The 26332-nt window shown below is 36.3% G+C and overlaps 2 protein-coding genes across 6 annotated transcripts in view; one reads left to right on the top strand and one right to left on the bottom strand.

Moving 5' to 3' along the window:
- The first annotated feature begins 103 nt into the window (after positions 1 to 103).
- HENMT1 (HEN methyltransferase 1) lies at positions 104 to 25102 on the top strand. 3 transcript variants are annotated; one of them, XM_026854210.1, is made up of 8 exons: positions 513 to 1317; positions 2884 to 2996; positions 4108 to 4242; positions 4644 to 4826; positions 7203 to 7380; positions 9225 to 9654; positions 19466 to 19470; positions 25090 to 25102. In XM_026854210.1, the coding sequence occupies exons 1-6, from the start codon at positions 1201 to 1203 to the stop codon at positions 9633 to 9635; spliced, it is 1137 nt and encodes a 378-aa protein (XP_026710011.1). In that variant the 5' UTR covers positions 513 to 1200; the 3' UTR covers positions 9636 to 9654; positions 19466 to 19470; positions 25090 to 25102. The 3 variants fall into 3 exon arrangements, with proteins under 3 accessions (XP_026710010.1, XP_026710011.1, XP_026710009.1); XM_026854209.1 differs by lacking the exons at positions 19466 to 19470; positions 25090 to 25102 and adding an exon at positions 104 to 139 and having other exon boundaries at positions 1186 to 1317; positions 9225 to 10304; XM_026854208.1 differs by lacking the exons at positions 19466 to 19470; positions 25090 to 25102 and having other exon boundaries at positions 9225 to 10304.
- FAM102B (family with sequence similarity 102 member B) overlaps positions 14243 to 26332 on the bottom strand; it is a 28514-nt gene continuing 16424 nt past the window's right edge. For 2 of the 3 annotated variants that reach the window (XM_026854213.1, XM_026854211.1), the window contains exons 4-11: positions 26110 to 26226; positions 24848 to 24894; positions 20724 to 20830; positions 19673 to 19768; positions 18928 to 19114; positions 18710 to 18837; positions 18244 to 18313; positions 14243 to 16680 (exon numbers count right to left, since the gene is read on the bottom strand). In XM_026854213.1, the coding sequence (XP_026710014.1) occupies positions 16638 to 16680; positions 18244 to 18313; positions 18710 to 18837; positions 18928 to 19114; positions 19673 to 19768; positions 20724 to 20830; positions 24848 to 24894; positions 26110 to 26226 (795 nt within the window). In that variant the 3' untranslated portion in view covers positions 14243 to 16637. The remainder of the gene's footprint in view (positions 16681 to 18243; positions 18314 to 18709; positions 18838 to 18927; positions 19115 to 19672; positions 19769 to 20723; positions 20831 to 24847; positions 24895 to 26109; positions 26227 to 26332) is intronic. The other variant, XM_026854212.1, reaches the window with a different exon arrangement.

Genomic DNA, 26332 nt, shown 5'->3' with positions numbered 1-26332 from the left:
GCTCTGTGGAGGGCGAGGAGCGGCCCCGGGGGCTCCCTGATGCCGGGGCGGGCGCTGTGGCCTGAGGCGGCCGCGGGGTGCGCGGTGCCTGGAGAGGGCGGGGCGCCGCCTGCGGGCCAGGAGCGCGCGGGTATCTAAGGTGCGTGTCTGGGAGCTGGCTTCTCAGCCCGTGGCTGGGGAGGGAGCCCGACGGGCTGGCATTGCTCTGGAGGAGGCAGATGATGGGCATGAGCGCTGAGGCTATTTCCTGGTTTTGTACATCTATGTATAAGAAAATACAATTTGTCTATAAAAGACATTATGGGGCAGTCAGTTCGCTATCAGGCGTGGCTCAGCTCCTTCGGTTGTGCTGGGCCTAGTGCCTGTTAGACCTGCTAGTGTGCCCTGGCCGGCAGCTGGGAAGGATGGCTATGGAAAGCCACGCGCCCACAGGACCACATTCCTACACTTAGGTGATTGCAGGGGAGGACATAATTCATTACGGTCTAAATTTTAGGTTTGGATGGGTATTCCTTGTTAAATATTTACATGTACTAAAAATCTAGTTTTTAGTAGAGGGTAGGAGAGCTGGAAATGCACTAATGGTTATGACTAGTGCCATGTTTAATTACATGCACTTAATTACAAAATCCAGCACTAATAACAAGGTTTAGCTCACGGTAAACCTAAGGCCTAGCAGAACATTTCCTCTTGCACAACATAGTAATTATTCAGGTACTTCTTGCTGATTGTTATACTGTAGAAATTGTATTGAGCTGTACATACACAAATCTAGATGTGAAATAATAAGAATTTTAAGATAAATTATAGAGACAAAAAAGTAGGCACCTGAGTGAGGAATTTTTTCTGTTCTTGCCAGAAATCTAAGGCAGGTTAAAAATGTTGTGGCTGTGTAAACACTATGTAGGTGTGCTGGATAGAGAGTGACAAACTATGAAACTTGCTTTTTTTAATGATTGTATATGATTTATAATTGTTTGTTAAAAGGTTATTTACATCATTGTATGTGGAGAGAGCAATTAGTGCTTAGTTTTGCTAATTGCTATGTTTTTGTCATTTGATGAGTAGAACTGGGATTGGATCTATGCCTGCTTAATTGTTAACTGAACACCACTGAAAACAGCAGACTAATTTAATATATGTATAAAGTACTTCAGAAAATGAGAGTTAACCTTTTTACTTTAGCATTAGCAAAGTATTATGGATAAGAACTTTCAAGAAGAACAGTTTACAGGAATTACTAAGTTTACACCTCCTTTGTGCAAACAACGCTACCAGTTCATTAAAGACTTAGTGGAGAAATACAAACCTAAGAAGGTTGGTATGTTTTGGGTTTTGTATGTTACAAATTTGAAAAAAGTTAACATTAGGTATCTCAGGAAGACAGGAAATGTGTAAAATAATCTGCTGGCTTAATTGCGATGAAACAACAATAGTGGAGGAGCTATTGTTAGACTGAATTGCTTTAGCAGACACTTGATGATCATGTTTTGTTTTTCAGGGGTGCGTATAATTAATGTTAATTGATGGGAAGAGGGGAGAGTCTAAACAAACAAAAAAAAGTCTTAGCCTGTTTTGGAGAGTGGGTGGCATGCTGTTTTTAATTTAAATGCTGAGGATTTTGGTTCAAGCTGCTTTCATCGTAGTTTGGTTTTGCTTTCTAGAGCTGTTAGTTCTGTACATGGCATCAGGTTTACTTCTTTATTCCCTTGGATGTTCTCAGATGAGAACTGACATTAAGAGTGTGGGATTATATGGGGCTAGCTCTCCTCTGCTTTCTTAAGGTCTTGTCGCCCCTTCCTGCTTCCTCCCTCCCCATTATACCAGGGCTCTTGTTTTGATACTCATTTTGAAAAGTTAAATAATTTAAGTAGTGTTGTGTAGTGTTTGTTCATTTCTAATATGTCCTCCCTGCTCAGCACCTCCTCCCAAAATGCAAAAAGTTGAGAAATGCTTCTGTCTTCAGTGTTTAATTCTGAAACTGATGTTAATGTCTTAAGGAGCATGCAAAAAAAATTATGAAAGGTACCTGCAGTTCACTCGCATAATCATACTTTAGCTAATCTTATCCTGTCTGTGAGGTCATGTCACTATAATCTGCTTTTAAATAGAGCATATTCAGGGGTGTTGCATCTATATTTAAAGGTTTGAATTCTCTAATTTAGGATGTAAAAGGAGGGTATATGTGTGTTTTAAACTTTCTGTTTACCCCCAGGGTAGAGCTAAACGGAATAGAAGCACTTCAGGGTTTTCACACTGAGAACCCAGCCATGTGCTTCAACCTTGTCTTAGACTGAGAAAGAACAGTGGGGTTTGGTTTGTGTTCTCAACTACTTGCTAAGCTTACAGGAAAGAATATCGAGTATATATTTGACTTTGTGGTCTGAATATGCTCAGCCTTCCCCCCTTAAATATTAGACTAAGCCTGTAAACTTGTTTTATGTAGATCCTTTCTGCTAACCTGGCTGCTGGTGAGCCTATTCTCAGTGTTTTGGCTGGAGAGTAGTCCAGTGAAAAGCTGTGGTGAATGTGAAAATTGCCACAGCTTTAATACTTAAAATCCTACCATACTGTTATTTGAGGGAATATGCTTTCATGTAGAAGACATTCTTCAGTCAGTGGGATGTTCTGCATGTACTTGTTTAGTTCTGTAATAACAAATGGTTATTTCATTTAAAAAATCTTGTAGGATCTTGATATGCATTTTTAAAAAAGAATTTTCAAATATATGTCTATCCTGCTTGCAACTGTAAATTTTAGTTATGGTTGTGAAATGTATCATTAAGAAGCTGTCTTGACATAGGGAATTTTTGTTTTATGAAAGTCTCTGAAATTGCTTGGAAATATACAGTATTTACATATTGTTTAATATCTGATTTACAGGTGGCAGATTTAGGATGTGCTGACTGCACGCTTCTCTGGATGCTGAAATTCTGTAGTTGCATTGAAGTGTTAGCTGGGCTAGATATCTGTGCAAGTGTAATGAAAGAGAAAATGTAAGCTCTTGCATTGTGTTAATTTAAGGTTTGTGTTTGGCTTGACCTAGTGGCATGTTACATCATATTTTGTAAAGAATTTAAAAATGAGGATAAATGCAGAAATAGCAGATTGGCAAATGAAGAGCTCTCCACTGTTGTTAATTACTTGCATTCCACCTGATTACTTACATTGCACCTGTGTCTGGGGACTACTGGGCTTGTAGATGCCCAGTATATGCCCATTATAACCTAATGTAGCAAAGGTCCAAATCATAGAATGTCCCTGAAAGTGTGTACATCTAAGTAATACACTGTTTCTAAAGGTACTAATACCTTGTATTAGTAGTGTCGATGCTCATACATGACATTATGCGATATGCAAATCTGATCTTTTTGAAATGTGCTTGTAACTTAGTCGCTGTAGTGGGGGCTTCATTCTTGTTAATCCTTTTGAAATGGGGAGGTTGGCTCAGTGTTTTGTATCTGGCTTAAAAGGCTCTAAAACACCATGTTTATGTGATCTTTGAAGCATGGGTCAGACTGGTGAAGAACACTGAAGTTTCCTTCTTGAAAGCTGATTAATAAGGTTTGAATTAATATGTAGGATCTAAATGCTGATATTATCACTTGTTCTTTCTCAAGAGTGAAGAAAAGTAGCCTTTTATTATATTTAATGTTTATTGTGTGTTTTGTCTGATGCAGTATTTAATAATGAAATTGGCACATATGTTTTAGTTCTCAGTATTTTATCTGGAAAAATAGGTTAATATGCTTGCCTAATAAATTCCCCAAGAACCCTGTAAAGCATGTCTAAGCCAGCCTTACTGTCTAAAGTTGAGCTACTGTCAGAATTTAGAAACAACTTTCCAAATGGCTTGAGAGTATAGTGGAAATATTGGTAAACATGAAGGACGACTTCTGGTTTAACTCCTCTGCTCTTTCTCTCCTATTGTGGATAGTCATAAAAAGTGCTTGTATTGGATTTTATTTTTTTTTTTATCCCTGTGAAATAGTTAACCTTTTTGAGATTTACATGCTATCTATGTAGGGTGTTTGCTAGTTCAGTTATATGCACAATTTATCTTGTCCTAAGCCCTTTTATGACATCATGGTTTTAATACTTTTGTAGGCATAGGCTGTCTCCTCTTCCTGTTGATTACTTGCAACCACCTGAAAGATCTCTGACTGTTATATTGCTTCATGGTTCAGTTGCCCATAAAGATCCTTGCATGCTTGGTTTTGACTTGGTAACGTGTATTGAACTGTGAGTATTAGGCCAACATACTATGTTGTTCTAAATTAGGGTTTGGTTTGGAATTTCATCCATACTCTAAATGGGCTTGATCAAACCTTTCAAGCAGAAGAGTAACAGAGGGTGGCATATTCTAACTTGTGCTTAAACTAACCATACTAAGAAATTCAAGTGTTGCTAGCTTATGGTGGAAAAAGGATATTTCTGAAAAAGTACAAAACGCAAGAGGAAATTTTTCTCAGACAAAAACCTCTAAGCTGCCACTCAGCCATAGTGCCAGTACTAATATTGCAGAACTAGGCTTAAAATTAGAAGGTACTGATAACAGGTTTGGGGCTTTTTTCACTGGTTGTTAAGATGACTAAAATATAGTATGGTGTTTTTAAAGACATACATAAACTTGTCCTTTACAGAATAGAGCACCTGGAAGAATCAGAACTAAAGAAGTTTCCTGAAGTGGTGTTTGGTTTCATGGCTCCAAGCCTAGTTGTGATCAGTACTCCAAATTCTGAATTTAACCCTTTGCTTCCAGGAGTGACATTATTCAGGCATCCAGACCACAAATTTGAATGGAACCAAGTGCAATTTCAAAGCTGGTAAGTTTATTGAAAATCATATGCAGACAGCTTTGGGTGTTCAGTAGTGTGAGAAAGGAATAGCTATACATTTTCAGAATGGCTTGTGTTTGTGGTTTGATGTCAGTTGAATTTCACACCTAAGGATTTGGTGAAACATCGGTGTTATAAGTAGTTAAGCATGCTCTGTGGGTTCTGCATTTTATTATGGTTGTTGGGTTGCTTTTACTTTAAGTGCTCTGCAAAAAATACTTAAAACTTTTACTTTCCTTTTTATATATCTTTATTACAATTAATGTATTTGAAGTGTATGGTATTGATTAACTTTTTCACATAATAATACCCTGCTCTAGAAATGCTTCATGAAAACCCTAAGAAATGTCCTCATTATGTATGGTGTATAATTAAAGCACTCAATTAGTCTACACCTTTCTGTAAGAGTATGCAAGCAGATTTCTTAAATAATCACAGTAGCAGGGCATGTTAAATAAAGTTAAGGATAGTTTAGTGGGTCATGGCACAATGAAAGATTTTATACAAAACATGTCTATGTGAGATAGTTGCATTAGATTTATCTTACTCTAATTTAATCAGCAGATGTAATAAAAACCAAGAGGGAGTGCTATATATATCCTGTGGTAATATTCAACTGTCAGTCAATTGTGTAAGAAAATATATGGTACAGTAAAGGATGTTATACCTCAGTAGCCAAGTATTGGTCAAAAATTGTATCTTGGAAAATTTGCCCCTTAAATTAGGTTGTTTCTGCCATAGACTTTACAGTATGCAGTGATTTTTGAGTATATAGCTTTGCAAAGCCTGAGGCATATATTTTTCCCGTAAATAATGGTACTATAACCTGCCTGCATTGTTAGCTAAAGGGTGAATACCTTAGACCATTTATATCATCATAGCATCAGAATGAGTTGGGTTGGAAGGACCTTAAAGCTCATCTAGTTCCAACCCCTCTGCCCCCCTTCCAGTAGACCAGATTGCTCAAAGCCCCGTCCAACACTGCCAGGGAGGGGGCAGTCACAGCTTCTTTGGGCAACCTGTGCCAGTGTCTCACCACCCTCTCAGTAAAGAATTTCTTCCTTGGATCTAATCTAAGTCTACCCTCTTTCAGTTTAAAACTGTTACCCCCGCTTCCTATCCCTACACCCCCTGATAGAGTCCCTCCCCAGCTTTCCTGTAGCCCCTTTAAGCATTGGAAGGCTGCTATAAGGTCTCCCTGGAGCCTTCTTTTCTCCAGGCTGAACAACTCTCGCAGCCTGTCCTCACAGGGGAGGTGCTCCAGCCCCCTGATATCTTTGTGGCCTCCTCTGGACCTGCTCAAGCAGTCTGTGCCCTCCTTATGTTGGGGTCCCCCAGAGACTCCAGCTGGGGTCTCATGAAAGTGGAGCAGAGGGGGAGAACCCCCTCCCTCAACCTGCTGGCCACACTTCTCTTGATGCAGCCCAGGACACAGTTGGCTTTCTGGGCTGTGAGTGCACATTGCTGGCTCATAGTCGGTTTTCCATCCACTAGTATCCCTAAGTCCTTCTCCACAGGGCTGCTTTCAATCCACTCATTGCCCACCCTGTATTTGCTTGGGATTGCCCCAACCCATGTGCAGGACCTTGCACTTGGCCCTGTTGAACTTCATGAGGTTTGCACAGGCCCACCTCTTAAAGTAAATTTAGATTCTGGTTTTGGATATATGTGAATTAAAAATGTTGGTATCACTGAAGGAGTGGTATTTTTTGAGCTGCAAACATGAGAAAGTCTTTGTGTTGTGAAATAGAACTATGGCAATAATCTCTAAAATTGGGGTACTAGTTTAGTTTACTACTTTTTCATAGAGGATGATGCAGGTAGGTAGTGCCATTTTTGTTCCCTGCACCATCACTTTTCACACTGGCTGATGTACAGTACTACAAGATTGGTTTTCATTTGGATGTCACATACATTGTTGTAACCTTGATTAGGTAGACTATACATCTACAAAGGCCTCACTTTTTTCATTCTGTTAATTGGTCTCTTGCAGTTTTGGGGTCTGTGTGTTTTTATGGGTTCTCAAATAATTTTGTTCTCTGAAGTTGGTAGTTTTTAGCTCACTTTCCATGCATTTAAGACAGTGAGTAAGCAACTGAACATGTATGGCCTATGCAGATATTTTAGAAATAACAGTAATGTTTGGTTGTCTGAATTAACCAGTACTAAATGATTTGGACTATAGTAGGCCTATGATGACAGCTCTGAGCAAGTTTTGCACTGCTTATCTTCAGGCATGTGAGTATTATTAGAGAAATTATGCTCAAGCATTCACAGGCTCAGGCTCTTGCTTCTATTAAAGAATGAATCTGTCACATTAAAATATTAATATTTAGTATGATCAGAATAACCTGTCTTTCTTAGGTCTCTAGAGATTGCTAGACAATATGGTTACTCCGTGGAATTTACTGGCGTAGGTCACCCACCAACAGGAATGGAGAATGTTGGGTTTTGTACCCAAATAGGTGTGTTTGTTAAAAAATACCCTCAAACCAGTGAATCTGCTCAGTCTGAGACACCCACTGAAGGAGTTTACAAAACAGTAAGTATCGTTTTCTTCCTTTAGGAGGATGAATAGAGAGTAAAACTGTGATCTGCCTGTGAGGGTGTTCTTACTATGGTCTACTATTGCTAGCCAGTCATAGCTCTGATTAACATACATCAAGAATCTAAGTCTGTGATCTGTGTTTCTAATTGTATAAAGGCCTTTAACTTTTAGGTTATTTGCAAAATGGCAATATGGATAATCATTTTAATATACTGTTGTCCTTAGAATGACAAATCTCCTTTGTGCCAGGTATACTGTGACACTGTTTTTAAAATTGTTTCTCTAATAATTTGCTTTTTCATCATGTGGTTGGTGGCACTGACACACATTTTTCAGATACATAAAAAATAAAAAGCATAAATAGCATTTCTAACAGTGTATGTTTTGAAGAACTGCATAGTCTTGTCAGATGTATTATCATAAGGAAGGCATTTCCCAAAAATTGGGTTGACAGGACCTGTTTTGTGTGGTTTGCCTTAGTACCATTTGATGTTACACCCTAATCTTGGTGTTCTCAGGTAGTGAGTTCTGTTTTTTTGCAGAGACATGGGATCTTGCTAGGTACCCTGTTCTCCAGTGGTGCACATCAGACCCTTTTGGTTTTTAGCACTAAATGGCTTTCACTTTACAAAAATATCTGAGGTTATCTAAAGTACTCTGCTGTGTGGCAGTGTGTCATGCTGACAGAGCCTGATGTGTCTGTGCCATGTGATATAAATCAAAGGAAATGTTTTTCAGAGATAACATGAAGTAATAATGCAGAAATAAATATATTGGGGGGTTTTAATCTTATGAGGCCTTATTTATTTCAGTGAACATATTCTAATATTTCACTTCTTGATTTAAAGATGCATATGTATGTTCGAGTGACTTGTGACCTGTCTTCTGTAGTTTCCAAGCTATAAAGACATTATACATCTGAAATTTCACCTGTCATCTACTGCCCTTAATGGAATCATGAAGTGCTCTTTAATGCTCAGCAGACTTGAAAATATGCCTTGGTTACTGATGTGTACTAGGAATTGCTTTCATTATCTTCTGTTACAGGGTCATTATGGAAGGAGTTTTGACATCAGTATCCTTTGTGTTTAAACAAGAGTGTTATATCTCGTGTTTCTTATCAAACCTGGACTATCAAATTTTTATTTTATGCCACTAATTTATGGCAATAAATTAGCATTTCAAGATGTAATCAGAAAGTAAGAATTAATGGGTATAGACTGGAACTTCAGTGATAGTGTGTTGGTATAAAGCACTTCCTAGGAAACATAGTGGGAATGAGATTGCCTGGTTTCCTTAATTGTCTTGGAGTATAGCTCAGTGTAGAGCACACTACAGGTTCACAGATTTTGATGTCACAATTTATTTCTTAGCATTCTCTGCATCTATGAGAACATATTTAATGTTTACTCCAAAAGCACAATGAAGGAGATAGCTGCAGTCCCAGTTTCCAAATGACAGTTCAAAAGTAGTTTAGAATCTCTGTAGCTGTGAAACTGTCACAAGAGCCTCATGATGAGTACTGTGGGAAGTAAGAGAATGATGAAAAAGAATTAAGGAATTGCAGGGCTGCACCTTGCCTGATCTACAAGTATAGCTTGCAGATATAAGCCTGCTTTTTTGGAAGTTCCCTTAATTTATCTAATTGCCATTGTAGCTGTAATATATAAAATCAAGTCATACTGTCTAGTTTTTCTGTTATCTGAAAATGTTTAATGATCAAAACAGTATTGAATCAAAAATTGTGTTCACATTTTAGAAGCTCTTTCTGACAAGCAAATGTTAAAACCTGAGCCTATGATAATGATAAACATTTTGTGTTCTTCTATGTTGTAAAGGTCTTCAGAGCAGTGTATCCAAGTCTTAAAGATGAGAAGTACCTGCAGAATGCAGTGGTCAGTGAAGTTATTTTCACAGCACAAATCATTAAGCGACGTCTGCTGGACCGTTTAATGTCAGAACATGAGGAATATAATGATGATACTACTGAGAGAAAATCCAAATTCCAACTTTTAATGAACTGTTTTTCAGAAGATCTTGGAAAACTGGTGGTTGAAAAAAGCATGGAACCTTTTGTCAAGGGAAAAGTGGTTTATATACCTCTTAGAACAATCTTTTCTTTTCCCAAAGTGAATCAACTTTGTAGTACCTTTGAGAAATTATGCAAGCTTATTGCTACCAAGGTCACACTGAGCAGTGATGGTTCTGCTGTGATGTTCAATATTGAACATGAAAACAAAGAGAATTAGGTCACAGATTTCTCATACAGTTGAAGTAATAAAAGTGGGGTTTTAGTAGTTGTCAAATGGTTCTGTATGCTAATTAGAACCACAAAATCTTTTCTAAACCTTTCAGTATTTATCCATCAGCACTTCTGAGTGCTTCTGACAAAGATCACAGTAACTCCTAAGGTTTTGAAGTAGAGCATCAGGGGCTAAAAGGAAAGAATTCATTCCCGTGAAGAGAAATTTTAAGTGGTTCTGTTGGTTTTCTGTAACCATATTACAGCTATCATGACTAGATTCTGTTTGGTAATCTTTTTTTAGCTCCCAGGATAGTTGATAATAACACAGAAGTATGTTATGCTGAATAATACAAGTCGGCCATAGGTTTAAGGCAAGTTTTTTTCAATAGAGTAAAATATATAGATGCCTTTTTTCAAGAGCAGCACATACTCAGCCTTTGGGAAAACCAAATATTGTTCCAGATAAATTGGAATATGCCACAAACATTTGTAGCTCAGTAAATTCAGTATTGGGGAAGAATATTATGATGTTGGATATAAGGGGGGGGAAAAGTGTAGATTTAGCTCTATTGTGTTATCCAGTTTCTTTAACTGCTGCTTGGGAAATAATTTGCATCCTGTAACTTTTCAGAAGTTGAACTTAATTGAAACTGGTATCTTTGTTCTGTGTTTGATAAAAATAAATTTAAAAATCTGTTACTGTGAATTCTAATCTGGCCCCAGTGTACCTGAAAAAAATTTTGTGTGTTCATGTGCAGTTGTCCAAAAAGTCTTAACAACATAAATGAAAAGCAGAGGTGTTCTAGGTAGTAGAGCTTACTGACTTGGCCAAAATGACTTTTTCTTAAGTAGAGCTGAATTGTATGTGTCAATGTGTAGTAATCAAGTGTTAGATGATGGACTTAATGAAGACAAATTTTTAAGGATGCACAGGATTGGCTTGTTCATACAGGATTAATGAACACTGCAGTTCTCTGAGCTTCTTTGTTGACTCAAATTTTTTTAACCAACAATTTTAATACTTCAGATGAGTATTTCTTACAAGTAATGAGATGGTTGAAAGGCCTCATTCTGCGGATGTTTCACAATGTCATTGGTATTTTTGAGCTAATATTTTCAGAACATGAAAGTTTCGCAACTTTCTGAAAATAAACTCCGAACTTGCCTTAGTATGTTAAAAAATATGTAAAGTTCAAAATTGATTATTATTTGGATGCTAAGCAGCATAGCTGTTTGAGAGTAGCATTGGCTTCTTATGAGGAAATACCATTGCAGTTCACTATGTGTTTTACTATGGTTAGAAGATTTCTGGACCATGGAACTTCTTCCTGTGTCATTTCTTCTTGAAACATTATGTATTTAATGTACTTCAGAGTATGAACACTTTAAAATGATGAAAAGGGAACAGAAGGTCGACCTGTCAGATTTGCATGATACTTGCCTTGAATTTTGTATTCCAGTAACATTTAATTACAGGAATGTCTTGTGAACAGATAAAACTGTATAGGAATACATGCTTGTTTTTCTTCAAAATGTTAGACTCTTAAGGCTTTGTAGCTACATTTGGAAAATGTTTTATGTGAATATTTGGTGGATTGAGGTGAAGGGGCCTAAACAGTAATCGACTTTTTGAAGGGTTTGTGGACCCTTTTCCCCCTCTTTGTTGCAGGGTTTAGTTTTTAATGATAGCTAGAGCAAATACCAATTCTTACATTCTTGTTTATGCCTTTCCTGGGAAAACTACAGATGTTTGGCCCTAGGTGCTCACAGTGTTACATGAACTGAAACTGAAAAGCTATTACATATCGTATACAGAAGTGCTATTAAGAAAACATGTATTTTAATTGAGACTGCTAGTTTTACTAAAACAAGCTATGCTATTTTGTGTGTCAGCTTTCCACTGGCTTAATTTTAATTAAGATTTTCTTTACTGAAGTAACAGTCTTTTCAGGAGCAGTTAAACCCTTTCACAGGATTCACTGTGCATAGTTCTTCATTATCAAGTTGGTCTTTTGATGATAAATGCGGTATTTGTGTCCTGCTTAAACCTGCAGCTTGAAACTAAGGTCAGGTCTGATGTCTCAAAGCAGGATCCTGAAAGGAAGCTTATGAAGTTTTTGGCTGTATATGGCAATATCACTGACCAGGAGATGGCACACACATCTCAGAACAGATCAACCTTGGGTTGTTCACAATTGTAAAATCCAGTTAAAGAATTACTAAAAAAACAAACAAAAAACCCTATACCAACAAAAACCCCATTCAGCAGAAACCCAGTGTGTTATCCTGAGTATAAGGGAACTAACTTGATAGCTGTTGAGCAAGTTAGTAGGGATTAATTATGGTCAGAATAGCTGAACAGAATGTTTCTGATCAGTGTTTTAAATTAATAGCAAAGTTAGGAAATTGTATAAATAAATTCAAAAAATATCCCCTCACTTACTTTAATAAATAAAACCCAACTGCCTAATTGTGAGAGCCAGAGGAGTTAATTGTCTCTCTCTGCAGAGATTTCTCAAACAAATAGATCTTGCAGCTAATAAACTTGTCCTGTCTGCCCTGTGTTTCCTTGGGATTAGGCTCTAGTCCATGCTTGTTTTAATTATGTTGATAAATGAGGTTTGGATCATTCAGTTACAGCTGGGTTACGTGTAATTCACAAAGGTTAGTTGTTGGGATGTTTTTGGCTTTCTATTTAAACTGAGTAGAAGCAGCATAGGAAGGGGCTTCTGAAATGACAGAATTCTTTGCAAAAGTCCTTTGCAGTTTCTTTCTCATTCACAAAACAAACACATTTTAATGCAGTCCTGTAGGCAGGCAGTTCACTGGGAACATCACCAAAATAAAATGCACTGACACTAGCATATATTCAAATGAGGATACTGTTGAAGCATTAGTAGGCTGTAAGAGAAGGCAATAAAAAAAAAAAAAGCAAACCAGAAAACTAGTGCTGCCTTTACAAGTTTATGAACAATTTTAGTTGTGATTGGAAGGACAGTGCCTACAACTCTGAACTTGAGCAGAGCTTTGTTAGCATGTGCAGATTTGCCTTCACATTAAAAAAGAAAAAACCCCAGTTACTTAATTTCTAGTTTTTAATGAGAAAGCAACAACATGAAAATAACCTGTCGCACAGAGATGTTAACAAATATATTAAGATGTTTGCCTTTCCCCTTCTTGTTGGCAGATCCTCCTGTGAGTCTGTACAGGGAATTGAATTCACTTAGAGTGATGCAACAGGTGGGAAGAAGAAAGCAGGCAAGAATGAGCATTTGAGTAGAGAGAAGGTAGAACTACTTATTTTGCCTCAAGAATTACAGAAAGTTTTCTCCTATGCTAATCTTAATCTGTGGTGTTTTCCCATGTCAGAAGGTCCATAAAATGCACCTAATTGCTGTTACTGAACATTCAGAGTTCTGGTGCTTCACATGCTCTTCTTTTCTGTAGTAGTAAAGGAGAATCTTTTCCCATATCACAATAATGGTTTTGCCTTCATATATTACATGTATATGTAGGTGCTGCATAGGCTTACTTTCATTCATGAGAAGTTTTCCTTCCAGATTAAAGAACTGTGTCTAAATGACTCGTTTTCCCTACAGCATACACATCAATGACCCAGTGTGAAAAAGCATAGAAAAAGTAAAGCATTTTTAAAAAGTAGAAAAAACAAGTAGAAAAAGCAAAGTATTTTTGAAAAATCCCCTAGTCATATTTGCAGCTGCTGGTATTCAGGAAGGTATCTAGTATCTATGAATGTTATACATGAATATATATATATAAAAAAAATGTCATATTTCTGAGAGAACTCCCCAATGTGAGTTCCTTAACTGGAGGATTTGTTTGCTGATGAGATTGGCCTTTTATTCTGTAAGAAAACTATTCATAAAACCAGAAGAAAGACAACAACCCACAAAAGAAATTCTAGGATATTCTGCTGAAATTTTAGGAAAATTGTCTTCCTTTTTGAATTCAAAGATAGCTGAGTCTGGAGTAGGTTATGCATGGTACTGTTACTTCTCTTAATCCTTGCTATACAGTTTGATTACTCAGCTGATCTGAGTGCCAAACAGTTTACCAATCTAGCTTTTCTAATGTAAGAACAGATGCTTGCTGCAGTATCAAAAAACTTGGTTATTTTGAATGCATGGATGAGAAAAGAAATACATACCCCAGATAGTTTTGTTAGAAAAACAAGAAGGTAATTTACAAAGTTATACAAACTGTATGAGAAGTTCAAGTAGTAAGTCTTTAAACTCAACTGAGGAGGATTCACTTTGTCATTTGCAAGGTGAGGAGGAGTATACACAGTGCCCTCTCTGTCTCCAAATACTGCTGGTGTGGAGTCTGTTTAATAATTAACCTACATATATGCCTTACTTCAAAACTATTTTTTCATTTGCTTAAGACTGACATTACTTTCCTTCTCCAGGAGACAGAGAAAAATCTATGTACTAGTAATGGTGCCATTACACACTTTGTGGACTGGAGATGAAGTTTAATAAACTGCAGAAGTAAAGTTTGAAAAGCAGTAGAGAAACTGAAATAGACACAAACTTCTAGTTAAGTTTGGGTTTGCATGGAGAAAAAACCATAATTGCTTAGGAACTATTACAAGCTGAAGACATGAGTTTATTGAATGTCTAATAGATTTGTATTTAAATACAGTAAAAAAAAACCCAAAGCAACAAACCACCAATACATCCCAAATGGTTTACTGTGAGATTCTCCAGTATTCTTGTAACAGTTTACAAAAAAAAAAACCCATACCACTACATCGAAATAGGAAGGTTACATTCCACTTATTGTGCACAATTAGAGAATCACTTTAAAGAGTTACAACTCTAAGTCATAACAATAAATTACTAGGATACAGTTTTATTAAAAGCTTGATTTCTATGTAAACTTGCCTCCTATTTAAAAGATCTGCTCAGGCAAGAAAATGGTTTCTAGTCAACAGTGTCTAATCTATGGCAGTTAGCTGTCTTTTTTAACACAATACAAATCTGGGCTACGGAAATTCCCTTAAGAATTATGTAAGTAGCTGTACAATGTTTTTTAAAAGTCTTGTTTTCTTCAAACTATGCCTATTTTTCCTAGTAAACTTAAGCTACCATCTACTACTAGTTTTAATAGCTTCGTCAAGTGTAGCAGTAAGGAGTACTGAAAGCAACTAATTGATTCAAATTTCATGCATCTTTTGACTTGTAGGAGGATTTTTCTGGTTTAAATTAGTTGTATAACAGGCAAGGAAACTGTCATGTTCCGAGAGATAGTTGTATACAACTAGTTATGTGGTTTCTGTTTAAGATTCCTGTGGAGGACAGAAATGGGTAATACCACACTTCTATTAACAGCAGCTAAAATACATTTGTGTTAATTCTATTACCCATTAAAACACTTTAAAGAGATTAACAGTAGGAAATAAAAATATTTAAGTACCATAACTGAGAAACAGCTCTTGTTCATCATATTCAATAACTGTACTCAAGCTTTAAAATCTCAACTTTCCTAAAAAACCAAATAAATAGTTTAATTCTACTGTGGATTTATGGATAAGAAGGCCTGCTTTTCGTAATTAAATATGGCCTTCAGTAAAAGGGTGTCAAACATAACTCTGAGCAGAATTTGAAGCACTCAGAGCTTTCAGAAATGGCCATGCTATTTGTATTCTTTTTTAATACAAGCCTTACTAATAAACAATACAACTAATCATAACAAAATTAAGGGCATTTGCAGTTTGCAATTAGAGCAGAGCCAAGCCTGAACTAGAAGTGTCACCTAACACATCCCTTTAAAAATTGATTTTCTTGTAATTCTTAATGAAAGTTTTAAGAGATCCTTCATCTTTCTTCTGTCAGGCAAACCACTATTTGTGCAAATTTAAATACAGTACATTGACCTTAATCTAACAGTGGACAGATAGTCAAGGGAAGCGTTCAACAAATCTGTTGCACAGTAAGACTTTTTCAGAGTATGTTTACAATAAAGTGCTTCTCTTAATAAGTTATATTGATTATAACATAGATATTTGCTGAGTTTTAAAGCTTAAATTGCTTGGTAAATAGTTTAATCTCCCTCTGCCTCCCCAATCCTGCAAGGCACATTCAAAACACAAGCAAAACACTAACTGTGAAGGAGTAAGCTACAATAAAAAGTTTTAAGTGGTAGTAAACTACTGCTTAGGTTTGTAAACAGTACCATCCCATTGAAGTGATTGCTTCTGTAGAAGCAGCTTTTGAACTCCAGAGTTAATCAACCCAGCTTTCTTGATAATACATTACTGTTCCTCAGTATTTTGATGTGGAACCCTACTTCTTTTGTCAATTGCACAAAACCAGATGTCACATTTGATGCATTTAAGCCTCTGGAGTTCATTTACAGTTAACACATCTCATGACTGGCTGGTTTAGATCTATTTAGTTTGTTTTTTTAAAAATGCATATGAAGTTCATCTCTACTTTCAATCTTACAATGAAGTTAGACTCAGTACTCTTAAATAAGTTTTGGTTAAGTTAAAACATAGCTAAACTGTTTTGTGGAGGCCTTAATTTTGACTCAATGGAAGTAATTAGCTTCTGTAAGACTAAAATGGCAGGTAGGATTAAATTGACTATTGAATTTCTTCAGGTTCATTTAAGACCAACTTTCAGAAGCTTCTTTAGAAAATAAATTACAAAGTACACCACAAGTGATCTTCTATATAAAATAGTGAAATGGGACTCACTTCATCATGCTTCCAAAAATGTTTCACACAACTTGAAAAGCAAATAATTCCACTAACATCAGATAGAGCTTACAAAAACAGTTCAAATGCTCACACAAGGTATACATAGCTAAACATTGCCTTCATACCACAGAAGATGAAGCTCTGAGCAAGAGGCATTCCATTACTTTTCAAAAAAAAGTTCCCATTGAGTTCATTTTGGCTTTCACAGCTCTTGTAACAGAGCAAACAAAAACAGAAGTATCAATGCCAGAGCTCCAAGTTTTTGTTTGTCATTCTAGTCTAGCGTTTTATCACCACCTGCTCATATGCTCCAGATCCTGCTCTGAAAGAATATTTGAAAGAAGTTAGTTCAATTCCAATTGGAGTGGAAGCTATACAGCAAGTATCGCAGATCAGCAAGTTTACTGTTTTAAAAAAAGCCCCAACCAACCAACACCACCTCCCCACCCCACCCTCCCTCAAAAAACCCCAACAAATAAATCCCAGTCAAACAGCTAGTACCAGAACAGCTACATGTGAAGGGTAGAAAACATGCTTAATTACCCTGCCACTGAGTAACCTAGAGTTTAATGCATTAAAGCATTTTGTGTTATGATACAGTCAAAATGAAGAATGATAAATAACACAAGTTACTGACAAGTTACTGTTGGACTCTGTAGTTCCTTAAACAGTACCTTTTGGGTACTCCTCCCACCCCAGCTATTATCATATGCAGCTAACACTTTTTAACCTACATTTATACATAAAGAGATACACGTGTTTAAAAAAAAAAAGGTTAGGCTTCTTATGTTAAGATACAAGAAAAACATCTTCGAGTCTTTTGTTCACGCTGAATTGTAAACAAAGCTGCCTCATCCCCCACCATGACAGAGCACAGTGGGTTGTTTTACATGGCAAATTGTAGTCCTGCATAAAAATTAATATGGCAAACTCTGCCCTAGTATAATATTCTGGATTTAGTATAATGCCTGAACTGTTCCAACAACTGAATTAGCACAGATCTCCCTATTCTACTATAGTGTGCTCTGCAACCCCTGCACATTAGTGCGCCCAGTTTGCAAACAAGCCAATGACTTATCTTTCAACTGTCAATATTACTTGCATAAAATGCATTTCTTTTATGATTTTCAATGCATTATTGACCACCTTTATACCTAATTCCAGAAGTACTTGCTGAAATACTGATGCTATGCTAATTTATTGAGATAAAGAGAATCTCAAGGGTTACACTGGACTGTTTTCTCATATGAGAAGACCAATACATTCAGGTAAAGTCACATATCAGACAGAGTATTTTAAGAAGGTTTAGAAAAGAAAAAATTTCTCTCTGGTTCTAAAATAAGACCATAATCTGAAGCAGATTATCAAAGGAGAGTGTTTAGGGCTACAAATAATTGAAAGATGAACAAGCCATTGAAACAAATAGTGTAGCATATGGAAAAGAGAAGGAGTTGTGAGCAAAACTAAGTGAAGAAAATTAGCCTTGTTCTCAGGAAGACATAAAAGTTTGATCCTGTAAAGGCAGATGTGTAAACCACTTAAGACTTTCTTCCAGGTCCAGAGAGTAACATAGTAAATCTACAGAGCTAAGATTTCAAACTGGTTCCTATTTCCTCGGTCCATACTGAAACATTGCTGATATGTGAAAAACTTTGGAACTGAGACTCTTCAGAACCCCTAAAAGTTCTAATTCTTATGGCTGACACATCGGTTCTATTTTGGAACTAACCTATGTGTTTTGTTTTAAAATTTGACAATCTAGTTCTTTTGGTGCTTTTAATACAGAACAGAAAGATACAAAGATCAAGTATATATATCTAGAATAATTACTGTATAAGATGCATTATGGTTTAGTATTACCTACGGATTTTTTCAGGCTACATACCTGTTAGATGAATGATGGCTTCCAAAAGAAGTGCTTCCGCCCGGGCCCACAAATAATCTTAAACCTTCTTCTAAAAAGCAAGGGAATATAACATATATAAGCTTCCTTTAATGTTGCCCTAGCTAAAACTGAGTAATTTTAAATCTGCCAGATTTGTAACTGGTACTTTCAGATGCAGATGTTTTAAGTAATAAAGCAACAAACTTCTCATGGTATAGGCTGGAGGAACTATCTTCATCGTAGATTTTTCCCTGCTCTTTTCATGCTTAAAGTGATTCTGTGAGAAAGTTACCCGAGTCATGCAAGGGTCTTTTCAACTTCTGGGAGACAGGATGAAGCAGAAAATGCAGTGATCCATATGCACAGTCCCTATGATTACAAGCAACAGGGACCATGAAGAGAGTGGATATTCCTAAGGCCTGTAACATGCACCAGTTTTCCCTAAGCTGCTTATTTATCTCCATACCTTCTGCACTTGAGTCTAAAGTGAAGTCTTGACTCTGGAGTATTTTTTCAACTATATCATCAGCATCAACTCTGGTAGCATCAACTCTTTTCAGCTGTGACTCCACAGAGTCTTGCTTTACAGGATGCCTGCAAAAAATAAATTATTTAGAGCTCTTAAAAGTGATACAGTAAATTACGTTTTATTTCTGCTAGGAAAGGCTTTAAAGTTAAGTGTACCTGCCAAGTTTTTCTGATGGTGCAACTTTAACAGATGTATCAGTATTAGCTTCAGTTACTTTTGTCTCAGTCTCTTCACATGGCTCTAGAATACTTCCAATTCCTGTTGAGGTACTACCCACCGAAGTGTTTCTCCTGTGGCAGAGTTCAGACAGACTGGATGATCTAGAGTGACATGTGCTATATCCTGTTGGGAAAGTGTAGGAGAGCTAGGTTAGGTATGTTCTTGATAGCCAAGATCATTACTTGTATCTTACCATCCCAAAAGCAGAATTTGGGGTTTGTCTTCTTAGAAACTTCAGAAGCTTTATGAATGTATGTATGTACACCAACTAAGCAATTCACTTCGGATTTTGTATTCTAGCACATGTTGGGGTTTTTTTTGTTCTAAATAGCTCTCGCTTCATAACACATATAACAACTTGGTGTCATTACTCCCCCTTCAGCTTTTAAAGTCTCCATTTAAGTTACTTGTTTTTACACATGGAAGAGGTAAAAATCTTATTCAGATACATTAATTGGAGGGAGCTAAGGGAAGAAGTTGTCTCATATCCAAACAGGTAATTCATTGTGTTTTTTAAGAGGAAAAAAAAATGTTACCCTCCCCACATCTGAAACTCCTAGGAAAAAGCTTTCAATCACAAACCATTTTTTTCTTAAACATGTAAAGTATACTTATCTTCTGTGGTCTAAAACTGAAAGTAAATAAACCCCAACAATTCAGAACACAATTGTTAACAGCTACCTGACAATTTCGACTGCTGACTTGCATAGCTTGATGTTCTGGAATGTCCACATGCACCAAGTTCATCTGGGACTGAGGCACTCTTTGATGAGACATCTGTAACACGTGCAAGTCAGATACTGTTGCTAAAGCCAGGTCTGTTATTACTTTGCCTGTAATCTTGATTAGACTCAAATGTCAGATTTCCCAGAGGGCTTAGGGACTTGACACTGGTTTTCTACAAACCCTTTGAAGATTCAAGTGCTGTAAAAGTACCATGTATGTTAACAAATATGCATTTGCCCCCCAAAAAATCATAATACATTTCTGAGTAAAACAGAGAGTACCATTGGGTTAGAAAGATTTATATGAAATGTCTTTTTAGATGTTTCTACACTGTAGACACTGAAGAGATCACCATGCTTTCCACAGTACCATAGTAGAATGGTGTGCAAGATGTTTTCTACCTGAAAAAGTAACTGTGGTTAAGACAACATAAGATTTGTTTAAGGTGCAAATTAAGCTCCTAAGAAGAGCCTGAAACTTGTTAAAACACCCACACACCCAAACACAGAAAAAAAAAAAATCCCGAATTTCAAGATGTACTAAAGTGTTTTAATAGTTTGGGGTTTTTTTCTAGTCTTAAATTTCAGAGTAACTACTTCAATTTTAAACAATACTTAGGACTTTTAACCGCTCAAAATTTACTCAGTTATACCTATGCCTATGATTCGTAAATTGAAAATCAAGGGCAAAATTTAATGCTCAGTCAAAATACCCAAAGCAAATCAAGAAATGTGTCGCACAGAAAATGAAATATTTTAAATGTTAAAAGGCAGGCTATCAATCAAATTTCTGTTCCTTCTTTCCATTAAAAAAAACATTACAAAAGTAAAAAAGAGATATTCCACTGGTGTTATCTAGGAGAGTGTGTCTCAACAAATAACCAAAGAAGGTCCCTTTGTGGGCCAACTGTCAGCATCCCTTTAATATCTGAAGTATTTAGTACATCTCCTTGAAGCTATGAAGCCAGTTATAAAAGAATTGAGAAATTAAGAGCATTATTTTATACCTGCTATGCCCAGATGTACTACTTTTAAGTTTTCTCCGCCTTTCCTGTCTTCATGCAATGATTCTGATTCTCCAGCAATTGCTATAGACATTGCTGTGGAAGGAGGCCTGTAAGAAAAAGGTGGTTAAGATTTGCTGTACTTTTGATGTAATCCCTCTAAATTGATCAGCACAGATTTTTCTTTTCAAGTAAAATGGCATAATTCATGCTGTGCTTCATGTTAATAGGCTTGTACCTTTTTTTTTTCTGAAAACATACTGCCTAGTACCCTGTTAAAGAAAAAAACACACAACCAACCCAACACACAACCAACCCAACACACAACCAACCCAACACACAACCAACCCAACACACAACCAACCCAACACACAACCAACCAAGCTTTTGCTTCTGAGCTTCAGGACATGTACAGAATCCACCCGCTCAGCCCTCAGTCATTCAGGCTTTTGGGGATCCTTGGAAAGGCTTTTCTTTTGATGATTGGTGAAGTGATATGTGTTTATTTTGAAGTTTGTTTGTTTTCTTTAAAGTGTATGAATTGCAGGATAATTTACATGCTAAGAATATACATAATTCAGTACTTCATGGAATACATGACAAGATGGTAAATTAAAAAAGAAAAAAAACCCAACAAGCTGGCATGACAGCTGGCCTACTTGGCTTGTGCAAAATAAATTAATTAGAAAATGACAAAGCAACAGTAATCTCTTGCAAGCAAATACAACTAAAATACATTTCAAGATGTTACCTAGAGGTTTTTTTAATGCTTTGTTATTTCTGATTTTGAGAACGAACTGTTGGTCTGCATACAAATGAATATTTGTTGACATTTTTAGATTTGACATATTCAATAAATTAGTCACTGTCTTTATGTACAGTAACTTATCCCCTCTTATGTTTGGAAGAGGGAAGGAGAAAGAGACAAAGCACTTCTGAAAATGTAATGTTTGTGTGACTTAACTGCCTAACATACTTCTGAAAGCAAGAACTGAATGCTTTCAGGGATGTCACCCCAGATCAGACATCAAACCTTTTAGGCTTCTTCATAAAATATGTAGCTAATTCCAGCTTGTGAAATTGTTTTAAGGTTTATTTTTCCTTCTACGAAGAACATCTGGATTAGATAAATTTTTTGTTCTGTTTGTGTTGAAAGTTTACATTCCAGGAAATGGTTATATCATCAGTTTGGAAGAAAATGCCAAGTCTGAATAATTTCTGTTAGAGATTTTTTCCTAGTGAGCCAGAAAACTATTTAGGTACTAATTTCAACTACTTTGGTACCAGCCAGTAAAGAAATACATAGTTTTATTAGCATACAAGATTAATGATTGGTTAGCTGCCTTTGAGAAATTGTTTATCAGTATCAGTGACGTGTTAATAGGTCTGACTCAAATCAAGAGGTGGTAAATAACCAGGGATGCAGAAAAGCTTTGCCCAATCAAACAAATTCAGATAATGTCCCCTTACTATTTATTCAGTATGCACAAGATGAGATTTCACAGTGTTCTGTTCTTATTGAAGGTTAGAAGAGAGGTGAAAAGGCCTTTAGTGGTGCAAGGGGACACTGAAGAGTTTCTGCAGTGAATCATCTGAGCTAGACTGGTGCAGGCAACATTCTCAGAAACAACGGTAAGGATACAGCCACAGCAGTCATGCAGAGTCTCTAGTTGTTACAGGAAACAGTTCCCAATTGTCCTAATAAAACCTACGCATCATGAGTTACTTCATACTTGCACCTCAGACTGAGTTAGGAGATGGTGCTGCTTTTCTTGGGGCTGCAGCCTCCCTGAACTTTAAACACAATCTTTTTTTATTTAAGGAAGACTTCAGTATATGTTTACCGCTACAGATTAAGCCTGTATGAGATCATTATCCCTCTTCACTGGATTATTAGGAGGGACATTGATTGCCTACATTAATTCAGTTTATGAGAGTGTTTTGCTTTAAACTAATCTGTCCTGAAGTGGTTTAGTGTGTAGTTACAAACTGCTACACTATATCTTTACAATGGAAGATACCTTTAATCCACCATAAAGTCTGAAAGTATGAATGAAAGTTGAGAACCTCCACAAAAAAGCAGAGATTGATATAACCAGGGTGAAGCTAGCAATATTTTCCAGATTATTTGCCTTAAGCTCATTTTTTCTTTTCAAGTTATATGTAATACTTGGAACTCTGCCTTAGATTGTTTGTGAAATGGCTAACATGAGAACAAGCATGTTTCAGACCAAAGGTCTGTCTGGCCTCACATCCTGTTTCTGTCAGCAGCAAACAACAGATACTAAAAGATCATGGCACACATAGCAAATATATCTCCTGCATATTCTTCAAGCATCTCCTCATCTGTAGCTTAGGTGTTTCTTGAGACTCATAAGATGTTTTATGCTTAGTAAACCTTCATAATTTTTTATTGATATGAACTGAAGAAAAATTTTACTTAAACTAGAACTCAAGGGCTCAAATTTATTTTGAAATAATTACTTCATCAGCCCCTCCCCCAGATATCTTGTGCAAACAAAATACAACTAAGTTGGTTTAAACCTGATCTAGACAAAATTGTCATCTACTGTTATGTAGAACTACAGAATCACACAATCATCAAGGTTGGAAAAGACCTTGAAGATCATCTAGTCCAACCATTAACCTAACACTGACTATTCTCAACTACATCATGTCCCTCAGCGACCTGACTCTTAAACACCTCCAGGGATGGTACTCTATCACCTCCCTGGGCAGCCCAGTCCAACACCTAACAACCCTTTCTGTAAAGAAATGCTTCCTCATATCTAGTCTAAACCTTCCCTGGAGCAACTTGAGGCCATTACCTGTTGTCCTATCGCTTGTTACTTCATTAAAGAGGCTCATTCCCAGCTCTCTGCACCCTCCTTTCAGGTGGCTGTAGAGGGCGATGAGGTCTCCCCTCAGCCTCCTCCAGACTAAACACCCTCAGTTCCCTCAGCCGCTCCTTGTATGACATGAATTAGAAAAGATTCCCATTAAACTGAAAAGCACATACCCTTCAAACAACCCAGTCTACCAACATTCATATACCAGTATACCAATTACAGAAAAGCAGTGGTATTAAGAGTCTTGCAAGTACTGATGAATTTTCTACACTGCATTCATGAAAGCAGATTCTATACATCTCTCTAAGACTATCCTTAAAATTAATGGCATTTAGGTTATTATAAAATATATCTTATAATACAAATGACATATGAGAGTTCTTCACTTCCTACTAATCAAGATAATTAAGTCATGGTTAGCAAGATAGTGGTGTTCTCTGGAAATAGGAAGCTTGCCAGTTGCACTGTTTCAGTTATCCACTAAGCTTGGGTGCCTCATAACAAAACAGCTGGTTAGAAAGAAGGCAACAATTTCATCTTACTAGGCTTTTCCCTAGCATGCCTGATTTTTCTGTCTTGTGGTTAGTTAGGGAAGCTAATGCACTCTAGCAAAACTTACATTTCCTTAAGCACAGATTAAGGATAAGAGGCCAAAGGATCCTCAATACATAGCTGTGAATTTTCCTAGCTACCTCTCCCCTCAGATCTTGCATCTTTTGCTAAATTGCATAATGTCTTTGCTATCTAAATATCTGTTAAGTGCTTTTTCTTGTACTGACTCATATCACACTTCTGGTTTTTTGTTTTTGTTTTTTTGTTTTGTTTTTTTTAAATAAATCTTTTAAAATCATCTGAGACTTCTGAATAAAAGGTGTAACAGCACATTTTCCAAACACAAGTATTAGATCACCCCAAGTATTTTCATATAAGCTTGCTGCAGGAACAGTTTCCCTGAAGTGTTTAGGGTTTGGGGTTTTTTTTCGTTTTGCTTTGTTGGTTTTGTTTTGTTTTGTTTTAATTACAGATGTACAGGTTATATGGTACTATTTAACAGCCACAACTATGATACTTTTACTAGCATTTTTACCATGTTAGCCATTGTTCAGCTACCATCCCATTTTTTTGTGGCCCCTACCTCTTTTTTTTTTTTTTTTTTTTAATATTATTGCCAGATTGGAGATATTTTAAAATGCAAATTAGAAGAGTAATTCTAAAGATGGAATGTATAACCAAAATACTATCCCACACAGATTTTTTTTTTTTTTTTCATAAACTTACATTTTAAAGCATGGGTCCCCAGACATTAGCTGCATGTTGATCAAAACCTACACATTAAGAAAACAAAACTCACTGTAAGATAAAAATTAAATTGGTCTGTGATACGTGTTCATGTCACTAATTTATACTTGCCACAAATCTTACATTTAAGTAAAATAAAATGTAATAATCACATATGCAAATAAACACATTTATGCAAAACCATATTTTTCCTTAGTAGACTTGCAAACACCACAAAATAGCATTTAAAGTAATGTGGTTGCATGTACAAGATTCTGAAAAAGACACATAGATCAAGAAGATTCTCAGAATCATTAATAGTTAAGATGACTTCAAGGGGAAAGAGACAAGAAATCTGAAAGAATAATGAGCAAACAGAATATTGTTTAAAACAGTGGGTGCTGAAGTATGTTCTTTGCTGTGTGTTTAGCAAACTGCTAGCATATGAGAACAGGTTGTGCTAACATCAGAGATGAAGGAAGCAAAATCACAAAACGTAAATAATGCCATAGGACAACAATGCATTGAGAAGGCTTGTTAGCTGGGTCAAAGCCATCAATTAAAAGTTTTTTTCCAGAAAAAGTCTATGGCTGTCTTAAAGAAATCAGAAAGTGCACGCTTAAACACTATACTCAATAGTATGAGAATTTAATCCTAATGTCTTGGTAGGAAAAGAAATTTTTAAAAAATTTACTTGTAACATTCTGTATGCAATTATTTTCAGGTTAATGCAGCTCATTCAATTTTTTAAACTCCCTGGACTAATATGAGAGAGCAGCAGGGTATTTTTTTCCAACAATGCTCACCAATTGTTACACTGATTACTACCAAATAGAAAAGGGAAAGTTCTGGGAGTCATGGAGGTGTTGAAGCTGGCTTATACATAAATAAACTAAGAGATTCACTCTTAGAAAAGGTGCCTAGAAAGTTGCCCAGTCTTAAAGATATAATTGCTACATTTATATGATTGTATTAACTTTTTCACTGTGCTTCCCTGTTCCATTTTTCAGTTCCTGTTGGAATGGGAATACCTTTTGAAAGCTTTTCTTTTACAGCTATCCCACTCCATTTCAAAGAGTAGGACAAATTCTGGTTTTGACTGCATGGATTTTAATGATTGTCTCTAAACAATGCTGATGTTTTTGCTTTAAATAGTTTTCCTTCTAGAAAGAGATTCAGCAAATATATTTTGAATTAAGTGCTTAATAATACCACTTGTTCTCTGCTTTATTAGTTTAACTATGATAAAAAGGAAACATTACTTTGAGAATAGAGTTATCCTGTCTTGTATTTTTGGTATCATAACCTTCCAGTAAACAGCGTCGAGTGGTATTTCCCGATCCAGCAAACTCTGCTAGATTTAGATCTGCAAATCCCAGCTGTTAAGAGAAAATTACAAAGTTAGTAATAAGCATATTACTAAATGAAGGTACTTGCTACATGCACAGTATTGAGTGCCACTCAACAGTAGTTTCTCTCAAATTT

The sequence above is a fragment of the Athene cunicularia genome (assembly GCF_003259725.1).
Source record: "Athene cunicularia isolate RWA chromosome 8 unlocalized genomic scaffold, athCun1 chr8_part1, whole genome shotgun sequence".
Taxonomy (NCBI): domain Eukaryota; kingdom Metazoa; phylum Chordata; class Aves; order Strigiformes; family Strigidae; genus Athene; species Athene cunicularia.
The sequence above is the reverse complement of the archived record's forward strand: the minus strand, read 5'-3'. Positions and strand labels throughout refer to the sequence as shown.

Coding starts and splice junctions, on each gene's coding strand:
- HENMT1 (XM_026854210.1), top strand. CDS start 1,201: ATGGATAAGAACTTTCAAGAAGAACAGTTTACAGGAATTACTAAGTTT. Junction 4,243..4,643: donor TTGGTAACGTGTATTGAACT/GTGAGTATTAGG, acceptor TGTCCTTTACAG/AATAGAGCACCTGGAAGAAT. Junction 4,827..7,202: donor CAAGTGCAATTTCAAAGCTG/GTAAGTTTATTG, acceptor TGTCTTTCTTAG/GTCTCTAGAGATTGCTAGAC.